We start from the raw sequence: 10,875 nt of genomic DNA, 5'->3' as shown, positions 1-10,875 counted from the left end.
TCAGTTCCTGCCTTGATTTCCCTGGGTGTCAGACTGAGATGGGGGAATCGAAAGGCAAAGAGACCCTTTCCCCACCAAGTTGGTGCTGGTCACGGTGTTTTATCACAGCAAACCGGAGCAGGGGAAGATTGTAGCATGCCCACCTTGAGCCTCCGAGCGCATGCACGCACAAAACAAGTGGGTGCACTCACAAACACACACACAGGCACACCACAAACACCAGAAAAGGGGGGTGAGGAGGAAACGTGACGTTTGCAGAATCATCTCGGTTGGGGGTCAGAAAGGGTAGGAAGGCTGGCAGTACCTGAGGTTCCCAGGTAGATTTTCAGAGAAGGCAAGAAGACACCAGGCACAGGTGCGCTCTCTGCGCCCTACACCCTGGCTGCTCAAAATGAGCTGAGGTCCTGAGTGAATGGGTCCTGTCAAGTATTAACTTTTTTATTTTGTTTTTAAATCTCCATCCGGGCCACAGTCAAGGCTGTGTCGAGAGGAGAGGAGAAGGTTCCAGGCACCTCAGGAGTTGGAATGGAAAACCTCAACCTGCAGACCCAGCTCGCTCTCCCTTCAGGGTCAGGTTAGGAGAGCACAAAGCCCCTCTCCACAAACAGTGAGGGCTCTGTCTAAGTCGTTAAGCACTGACAACATGGCCTAAAAGACCTACCGAGTGCTGGCCTCCATAGGCAGGATGCCACTAACAAAGATGAGCTGCCTTTAGATTTCCTCAGGGAGGCCGACTCCAGAGCTGCAATTGGAAGCTGGACAACGGGACAACAGAACCGTCTAAGGTGGTCCACCCGTTGTTTTCAGACTTGGGTGGGGAGAGAGATCGATGCTTGAGAGACACGTCTGCCACTCAGAGGGGGAGTCCAACACATAGTTATGGAAACTGATGCTGAGCTGTCAGGAAGATACCCAAAGGCCCGAGCCCAGAGGTGGGCCTCTGCTGCCCTCTAGTGGCACAAAGGGCGGTGGAAAGAGGCACCCGCTGGCCCCTCAAACCTGGCTCAAAGAAAAAGGGACTGGAGAAGTGAATAAGGTCAAATAAGTGCCCATGGTGTGACAATGTCTTAGTGAAACTCCTCAGTTTGAACAATAAATACGTATGCTAATTAAAAATAAAACAGGAGGCTGGGTGGTGGTGGCACACGCCTTTAATCCCAGCACTTGGGAGGCAGAGGCAGGCGGATTTCTGAGTTCGAGGCCAGCCTGGTCTACAGAGTGAGTTCTAGGACAGCCAGGGCTACACAGAGAAACCCTGTCTCGAAGAACAAACAAACCAACAAGCAAAAGCCAGGCACACTAGTGTAACCTGAGCCGTGGGGGCGTTAGGGACAAAGAGGTCCCCTTGAGCCAAGACCCTGAGCCCCAGGTTCAGTGGGAGTTCCTGTCTGAGATGTTATGATGGGGAGGGGCCCAGAGAGTTGTCTCAGCATGCTGCTCTTGGAGAGGACCCAGGTTCGGTTCCCAGCACACCCATTGATCTGGCAACTTGAAACTGCCTGTAACTCAGGCTCCAGGAAGACCTGATGCCTCTTGCTTCTGAAGACATCTGCACTGGTGTTCACAAACCATACACATAATGCAGTAAGAGGGAGCTGGAGAGACGGTCAAGACGATCGGCTGCTCTTGCAAAGGACCAGGCTTGGCTCCAGGCACTGCCATTGTGCTTCACAAGGCTCCAACTGCACTGCTAGATCTCACACCCTCTTCCACATCCATCCATACCCCAAACCAAAAACACAAAACACATGTACATAAGATACAATAAGTAATAAAATACAATGGAGAGAGAGCCCGAAGAAGACACCCAATATTATCCTCTGGCCTGTGTACAGGCGTGTGAACACACATGCATTTATAGCTGCTGTGTTGTGTACACCACAACACAGGTGCACACACAAGTTCACAAATGTACACACACCTCCCATGCACACTCCCACTGTAGGATAAAAAGACAAAGGAGAAACACCCAGACCCAGACTTGACCCCAAACCCAAGCCCAGGAACAAGAAACGAGATCCTAGACCAATCCCTGAGCTTGACACAAAAACCTACCAATCCTGAACAGGAAGATCCACCAATCCCTGAGCTCGCTCAAGGTCAGGACTTGAAATCCAGCCAGTCCTCACCCTGGAAATCTCCACAGTCCCGCCCCCCACCCCCCTCAGCCTTCTGCTCAGTTCTCTCCTGCTTCTCCCTGGAGCAGAGACAGCCACCCTCCCAATAGACACAATATAAACCCAATCTCTCGTGTAAGGTTTGTTAGGCAGGGTGACCTTGTGGCATTCCCTGGCTCCCAACTGCCAGGATACCTCTAGCAGCCACGCGGTAACATTTTCACAGGGAGCAGAGCTTTGTCTGGGGAGACCTCCCCCTACCTGACCTTCCCCTACTTTCGTTGGGGAAACATTCCCCTGCGAGCCCAGCAGTAACACTTCTGTAGGGGAAGTGTCGCCTTCTGAGCCACAACACTTAGATCCACAACAAAACAGGACCTGGGCATGGTGATGCACACCAGTGACAGCTACTAGGGAGGTAGAGGCAGGAAGGTCATTCAAGGTTCTTTTTTTTTCAAGGTTATTATTAACAATATAGTAAGAGCCTGAACTAGGTGATATCTCATTTCAAAAACCAAAGAAGAGGGGGTAGAGAGAGGGCCCCAGGCAGTTAAGTGCTCTTGCTCTTCCTGATGACCCAAGGTTGATTACTGGCACACACATCAGTCAGCTCCACGCTCTCTGTAACTCCAGTTCTAGCAGGTCCTACACTTCCTTCTGCACTCCTTGGGTACCCACGTGCACGTGACTTTGACACACATGAATTTAAAAATAGGTGAGGGGCTGGAGACGTGGCTGAGCGGTTAAAGAGCACTGGCTGCTCTTCCAGAGGTCTTGAGTTCGATTCCCAGCAACCGCATGCTGGCTCACAACCATCTGTCGTGGGATTCTGGTGTGTCTGAAGACAGCTACAGTATACCCATATAAATAAATAAATAAACCTTTTTAAAAACCAGAAAGAAAAAGACAAACAAATAGATAACAACAACAACAAAAAAAAAAAAACATAAAGCTTTTCAGTGATGAGTCTTTTCCTTGCTGGGCAAGCGCTGCCTCTGAGCCCCACTCCCCTCCCTACCTTCTACCCTAGAGTCTCTGGCTTCTCCGCAGCTTCCCAAAGCAGCATCGTCTCACCTCTGGGGCACTCCGAGGCCTCCTTGACCTGTCATCTCCCAAGTTTCCTTTGTTGCCTAATTCCGATGCTAGTGCCCTGGTTCTGGGCCTCGCCAGGGTTCTAGTTCCGGAATGTTCTCTTTCAGGTGCCTTGGGCCTAGCTTCTAGCTAGCCACAAGGCACCACTGAAGACATGGGCAAGAACATTCCCCAGTTCCTGGAGCAAATAGACCTCTTCAAAGGCTTTGTGGGCTTGGCTACGGGCGCCGGGGCCTTATACCTGCTGTACAAGGCCATCAGGACTAGCTTGAAATGTCAGCCACCACTCTGTTCCAACTCGCCGATCTGCATCGCCCGTGAGTGTACAGTCCCTGGGAAGAGGGCGCTGTCCTAGGAGGCACCTGCCCCTAAGGCCTCCCCTCCCGGGCGAAGGCCTACAGGGGACTCCTTCAAGCTCCCCTCCCTCCCTTCTTTCTCTTCTCCAGTCTGCCTCAGTTTCCCTCCCCTTCCCAGCACCAGAGGCAAGGCTCTGCTGTTGAAGCTAGTTTGGGAGTCTCTGGGTGGCAGATCTAATGGAGCCAGCCTCCAGAAACCATCTGCTTGGCTTTCTCTGTTCTGTGTATTGGAAATGGAAATCAAGAGCTTTTTTTTTTTTTTATTAGATTGATTTATTTATTGTATGTAAGTACACTGTAGCTGTCTTCGGACACCCCAGAAGAGGGCATCAGATCTCATTAAGGATGGGTGTGAGCCACCCTGTGGTTGCTGGGCTTTGAATTCAGGACCTCTGGAAGAGTGGTCAGTGCTCTTAACCTCAGAGCCATCTCTCCAGCCCCAATCAAGAGCTTTTTATCTGTCCCGCTCTTGCCCAGGAACTGGAGACACCAAGGAGAAGAAAAGTTAAGAGACCTTTTGCCTATGTTTCCAACTAGGTCATGATGGGCTCCTTTAAAATCTTACTTTATGTGTTTGGAGGTCTTGCCTACATGTGTGTATGTGTACCACCTGTATGCAGTGCCCACCGAGGCTAAAGAGACCATTGGATCCCCAGACTGAAGTAACAGATGCGTGTTAGTCACCATCTGGCTGCTAGGAATGGAACCTAGGTCCTCTGGAAGAGTGTAGCCAGTGTCCTTAATCACTGAGCCATCTCTCTAGTCTCCCTAGGGTACTTTTGTGCCACCAGGAAGAGGGTCACTAATTTGAGATTGTTGGTGAGAACAGAGCCCCTACCTGTTGCAGGCTGGCTACACACCAGGAAAGTTATAACCGTGAACAGCCAGGGCGACTGACGGGGCAGATGGTACAATATTGGATATGGTTCTGGGTGCGGCGTGCAGTTGGTGTAGCAGCCGCCCCGTGAAGCGCTAGACCCAGCCAAAGCCTTTGACCTCCGCTCCCTCCCTCCCTCTCCCCCACTTCTCAGCCCCCTTGCCTTTCCTAATTCTAAGTCCGCATCCCTAACTGTGGACTGGGGTGCTTGCTGTGTAGGCCTGGTCATGGAGAGAGAGCGCCACGGGCGGGACTCGGGTGAGATTCGAAGACTTCTCAACTCTCTAGAGTGCAAACAGGATGAGTACACCAGAAGCATGATCCTTCATAACATCACCCGCTGCGTGTACTTGCTGGAGGCTGAGGTGGAGCGGGATAGGGCGGGACAGGGTCTGAAGGGGTGGGGCGTGGCTAGGTCCCTCCTAGTCAGTCGGGGTGTGGGGGGGTGGGGCGTGGCTGGGTCCCTCTCAGTCAGGTTCTTCCCAGTCAGTCTGGTCCCTAGCTTGCAGCTCACCCCTTAACCACAACTGTTCAGGCAGCATCCTCAGACCTGTCCCTCTGATGGGTAGCATCAAAGAAAAAAAAAAGGCCTCAGAGTCTTGGGGGACAGCGGGGCCCAGGACACCCGCTTCTCCTGTCTCTCCCGCCTCTCCTCACACACTGTAGGCTTCTTCTACTTGTACTATGGACGACATCAACTTAGTGGCTGAAATGCTAGATGACAAGGACAACAGTGTCAAAATCCAAGCTCTGAATGCACTTAAAGCGTTCTCTGGCATCAAGAAATTCAGGCTCAAAATCCAGGTGAGACTGTTCTCCGGGGATCGGTCCTTTAATCTGCCAGCTGAATGGTGGTATACCAGAAGGTTCTGGGCCACTCAAGTCCCCACACGCCTGGATGCGACCCCGCGCCCCCACCCCACCCCCGCCCCCATGCCTCCCAAAGAGCAGATTCTTAGACACCGGCGCATAACTTACAGTTGTAATTAACTCACAAGACCTGTAGTTTCAACACTAGATGTCTGTTGACTTCTGACAGGCTGGTTGTGAAACTGGGGTTACCACACATTCCCGCTTAGAGTGGGGGGACTCGGGTTCTCTGTGTAGCCCTGGCTGTCCTGCTGTCCTGGAACTCACTAGGTAGGTTAAGGCTAGCCTTCAATTCAGAGGTCTGCCTGCCTCTTCCCTTCGAGTGCTGGGCTCAAAGGTGTGCACCGCCGCCGTCCGGCTTAAAACATACATATTTTATATATGTGAGGCAGAAAGAAAGACAATTCGAGCGAAACCCAGGGGCAAGAGGGTTCAGTGGGCTAGGACACTTGCTTCTAAGCCTGACAACCTGATTGCAATTTCCTGGGCCCCACAGGGTGGAAGGAGAGAACCAAGAACTCCCACAAGTTGTCCTCTGACTCCCTCCCCACCATGAGCGCACACACGCAACACCTTCTTCCCATACGGCAGAAAAACAAAACAAAACAAAACAAAAAACAAAAAAGCCCTTCCCTAAATGTGGCCAGCCCCAAACTGAGAAACAGCAAGGCCATAATGGAACACTCTTCAATTCCACCCTCCCCTGTAGAGGGGTTATGACCTCACATTAGATGCTGTAGATGCAGATGCAGATGCAGATGCAGATGCAGATGCAGATGCAGATGTAGATGCATTTGCCCGCCCCTGCACTTGTGCATCTTGTACGGCAAGGTAGACAGATGGGTAAAGTACAGTTTGCTGTGTTTGAAGGCCTGTGTGCTCAGGGATATTGTGTCTCAGTCATCGCTGCTTCGGGGACGACAGCTGACAGCTAAGGACAGGAAAGGCATACTCTGGTTTCAAACCATGCGTTTGCAGCTTGTCGTCTTCTGTGGTGTGCCTTGACCCCACAAGCATCAAAAAGCTTAAGCTTATCCTTGCCTGGCTGTCTCGTTTCCTTCTTCTGATAGTGCACGATGTGCCACGGTCTGTTTTGTGACTACCTCACTGTTTGTCCATTGTGGGATTTTATTTTATTTTTTAAGATTTTTATTTATTTATTTTATATATATGACAAGTACACTGTCTGTCTTCGGACACACCAGAAGAGGGCGTCGGATCCCATGATAGATGATTGTGAGCCACCATGTGGTTGCTGGGAATTGAACTCAGGACCTCTGGAAGAGCAGTCAGTGCTCTTAACCACTGAGCCATCTCTCCAGCCCCCATTGTGGAATGTCTACGTCTTCCCTGGTTTCTTGCATCTCCACATGCAATGAGCACAGGATGCACAACCTCCCTGCAGTCCTGGGAGCATTACGGTAGATGTTTGACTAGTTCACATTTTAACATTTCCGTCCCGGTTAGTTTTTATCATCAACTTGACATAACAACAACTGAAGAGTTCCTTCTACCGTGGACAAGGCTGTGAGAGACTATTCTGTCTGATGGTTGGGACGGGGGCCCAGCAGCACTGTGGGCGACACCAGCCCTAGATGTGGGTCTAGGCTCGATAAGAAATTTAGTTGAGCATGAGCCAGTGAGTGACCCGGAAAGCGGCATTTCTCCACAGTTCTTAAAAAAAAAAAAGGGCTGGTGAGATGGCTCAGTGGGGAAGAGCACTGACTGCTCTTTGGAAGGTCATGAGTTCAAATCCCAGCAACCACATGGTGGCTCACAACCACCCAAAATGAGATCTGACGCCCTCTTCTGGTGCATCTGAAGATAACAGTGTACTTACATATAATACATAAATAAATCTTTAAAAAAACATTAAAAAAGGTAAACATTTATTTTATGTGTATGAATACTTTTACCTACATGCATGGTATTATAGTCACGCCTGTTGATTGTGGAGACTAGAAGAGCGGCTAGATCCTGGAACTGGAATTATGGATGGTTCTAAGCCACCATGTAGTAGCTAGGATCCAAACCTGAATCCTTTACAAGGACAGCTGGTGCTGTTGAGTGCGGAGCTATTTCCCCAACTCCTCCTCCATAGCTCCTGTCTCAGGCTTGTACCTTAAATTCAGTTGTGACCTGGAGATTTAAGCCAAATAAACCCGTTCCTCTTCAATGCTGCTTTCAGTCATGGTGTTAATCTTATCACACACACACAAACACACTGCAAACTAGGATTGTTTTTTATGTGGGAAAAATTGGTTTGGAACAAAAGTTTGGACTGAGGTGTTTTGGGCGTATTTTGTAACCTTGGCATTCAGGAGATTGCGGTTGGAGGGTCCTGAGTTTGAGGCTAGCCTGAGGCTCTAGAGTGACACTCGGTGGCTCCCTCTGCTTCTCCCCTTAGCCCTCCCTGTGGCCTGAAAGCTCTGATCCTCCCAGGTCCTCTGAAAGTTGCTTTCATGAGAGACCCTGGGTCTCCACCCGGAGGAGTTGAGTTCGCCAGGGAGCTGCAGCCACGCTTGGTGCATGCCCCTCCCGGGATGGATGCCAGCCTGTAGCTCTATGTTTAGTCTGGATCCTGCAGCTTCAGGGCGCGGGGGCGGCTCTCCTGCTTCCTCATGGCCACACCCTATCAGATAGGCCACCTAGGCCTGCGAGAGGACCTCTAACCTATCTGTTCCACTTTCTCAATCAGTCCTCCTTCTTGGCCCTTCCTTGAAATTTGAGCATGAAGTTTGGCTTTGGCCATGGCTCCTTGCCTAACCCCAGCCATTTAAAAGGAAGCTTCAGGCTGCCCCTCCCCCCAATCTCTCTCTCCCAGTTCTTGCACCTGCTCCTCCTCCTCCTGTGCTGCCCCAGACTCTCACCTGCCCTCAACTCTTGGGGATAGGTGGGGCAGGGCAGGGGATGCTTGCTTTCATAGGGGCACCTCACCACTGTAGGGCCAACTTGGCCTTGTTTGGTGCCACTTATCAGTCCAGTATCTTTTTTTTTTTTTTTTAAACAGGGTTTCTCTGTCTAGCCCTGGCTGTCCTGGAACTCTGTAGACCAGGCTGGCCTGGAACTCAGAAATCCACCTGCCTCTGCCTCCCAAGTGCTGGGATTAAAGGCATACGCCACCATTGCCCATCAGCCCAGTATCTTAAACTTCAAAACTCAAGCTCCTGTCCTCACTGGTCTGTCAGGCCCTGACTTTAGGGCACTGAGATAGTGGTGAAAGAGAGGAAATTGCTGGTCCTTGTGTGCTCCATATCCTAAAAGCTGGGGCAAGTGACACACAAGGCAGAGACACAGCGTGTCTCATGTGATTGCGGTGGGTTACAGAGGAAATCGAGCTAGGCATGGTGGCATCCTTTAGTCTCAGCACCAGAGAGGCAGAGGCAGGGGGATCTCTGTGGGTTTGAGTTTAGCCTGGGCTACAGAGCATGTACCAGGACAGCTAGGGCTATGTAGGAAGGCTCTGTTGAGAGAGAGAGAGAAAGACAGAAACACACAGACACAGAGACAGACGGACACAAGAGAGAGACAAACAGACACAGAAAGGGAGGAAAACAGAGAGGAGGGGCATGAGGATGTCACATGCCACTACAGTTTTGAAGGAAGTGATCTTTTGTTACCGCTACGGTGGCTTTGACATCAAACACAAGCTTTGTAAAAGAAACACTAGGACTTGGGAACGTGGCTCTGTGGTGGAGTCTGCCTAGCCTGCATGAAGCCTAGCTTCATCCCAATCATTGAGTGAACAACGTAGAGGGCTGGTGTAGGAGCTCGAGGGGGTTACCTGCTCTAAGCCTGACAACCACAACAGCTGCTTCCCTCAGGTTGTCCTCTGACCCCCATTGAAATGCTCCTCGCCCCCCCCCCGTACATCATGCTATACACACATAGATAACACGCACACAGATACACACAGATACACACAGACACACACAGACACACACAGACACACAAAGACACACACAGACACATACAGACACACACACAGACACACACAGAAACACACATACACAGACACACACAGAAACACACATACACAGACACACAAATATACAGACACACACAGACACATACAGACACACACAGACACACATAAACACACACACACACAGACACACAGAAACACACAGACACACAAATACACAGACACACAAATACACAGACACATACACAGACACACACAGACACATACAGACACACACAGACACACACAGAAACACACATACACAGACTCACAAATACACAGACACACACACACAGACACACATAAACACACAGACACACACAGACACACAGAAACACACAGACACACAAATACACAGACACACACAGACACACATAAACACAGACACATACAGACACAGACACATACAGACACACACAGACACACAGAAACACACAGACACACAAATACACAGACACACACAGATACACACAGATACACACAGACACATACAGACACACACAGACACACACAGACACACACAGACACACACAGATACACACACACACAGACACACACAGATACACACAGACACACACAGAAACACACAGACACACAAATACACACACACACAGACACATACAGACACACACAGACACACAGAAACACACAGTCACACAAATACACAGACACACACACAGACACACACAGACACACATAAATAGACACATACACAGGCACACACACATACACAGACACACACATACTAGTTATCATAGGATTAAAATTTTTTAAATTAGCTGGACAGTGGTGACACATGTCTTTAATCTCAGCACTCAGGAGGCAAAGGCAAGCAGATCTCTGAGTTCGAGGCCGGTCTTGTCTACAGAGCAAGTTCTAGGACAGCCAAGGCTATCCTTTGTGTGTCTCAACAAACAAAACAAACATTCAGTATACATTTATTGACTGGTAGTTGCGCTTTTGGGCTTTTATCTCGGGGGAGTATAAACTTAGAGCTGCCCAAAGAAACTGTGCCCAATTACTTAGAGCGGCCTTATTCCAAAAGTGGGCTCAGAATAAAAGATACTGAAAGTCTTTCAGTTAGGTGAGTGGTTAAAATGTGGTACATCCATTCAGAGGAATACTACGCAGCAACCAAGAGGAATGACATGCTGATACATGTGACTTCAATAGATCTCTGACATTATATTGGACAAGTAGCTTATCTCAGTAGGCCACATGAAGTTTAATCTCATTTATAAGACATTCTCAAAAGACTATCCACTTGGAAAACAGATCAGCATTGGGGGGAGGGGCAGGTGGCAATGACCAATAAGGGATTCCACAAGAGAAACCCCTGGGACAGTTTTGATGTGATGAAGTGACATTGAAGGCAGTGGTCATTACAAAGATCTATAGTAAGATGCCAACCTGGGCGCTCACACTTCCAGTGCCATCTCTCTAACTGTGGTATTGAACTATGACTGGGTAAGATGTATACATGGAAGAGCAAGGGATACATTTACAGCTTCCTTTGAATTTATAAGTATACAAATAAAACACCAATAACTTTATTATAAAAATGTTGCAAATAGGAGCCAGGTGGGGGTGGCACATGCC

General features: G+C 49.6%; 1 protein-coding gene across 1 annotated transcript in view; it reads left to right on the top strand.

Annotated features, from left to right (window-relative positions):
• The first annotated feature begins 3,296 nt into the window (after positions 1-3,296).
• The window catches only part of Armc12 (armadillo repeat containing 12), a 10,120-nt gene continuing 2,541 nt past the window's right edge, over positions 3,297-10,875 (top strand). Inside the window, exons 1-3 of the mRNA XM_031347004.1 lie at positions 3,297-3,526; positions 4,662-4,807; positions 5,109-5,246. Of these exons, the coding sequence (XP_031202864.1) occupies positions 3,364-3,526; positions 4,662-4,807; positions 5,109-5,246 (447 nt within the window). The 5' untranslated portion in view covers positions 3,297-3,363. The remainder of the gene's footprint in view (positions 3,527-4,661; positions 4,808-5,108; positions 5,247-10,875) is intronic.

Source organism: Mastomys coucha, unplaced genomic scaffold, assembly GCF_008632895.1.
Source record: "Mastomys coucha isolate ucsf_1 unplaced genomic scaffold, UCSF_Mcou_1 pScaffold3, whole genome shotgun sequence".
Classification (NCBI taxonomy): domain Eukaryota; kingdom Metazoa; phylum Chordata; class Mammalia; order Rodentia; family Muridae; genus Mastomys; species Mastomys coucha.
This window is presented reverse-complemented; position numbering and strand designations above follow the sequence as displayed.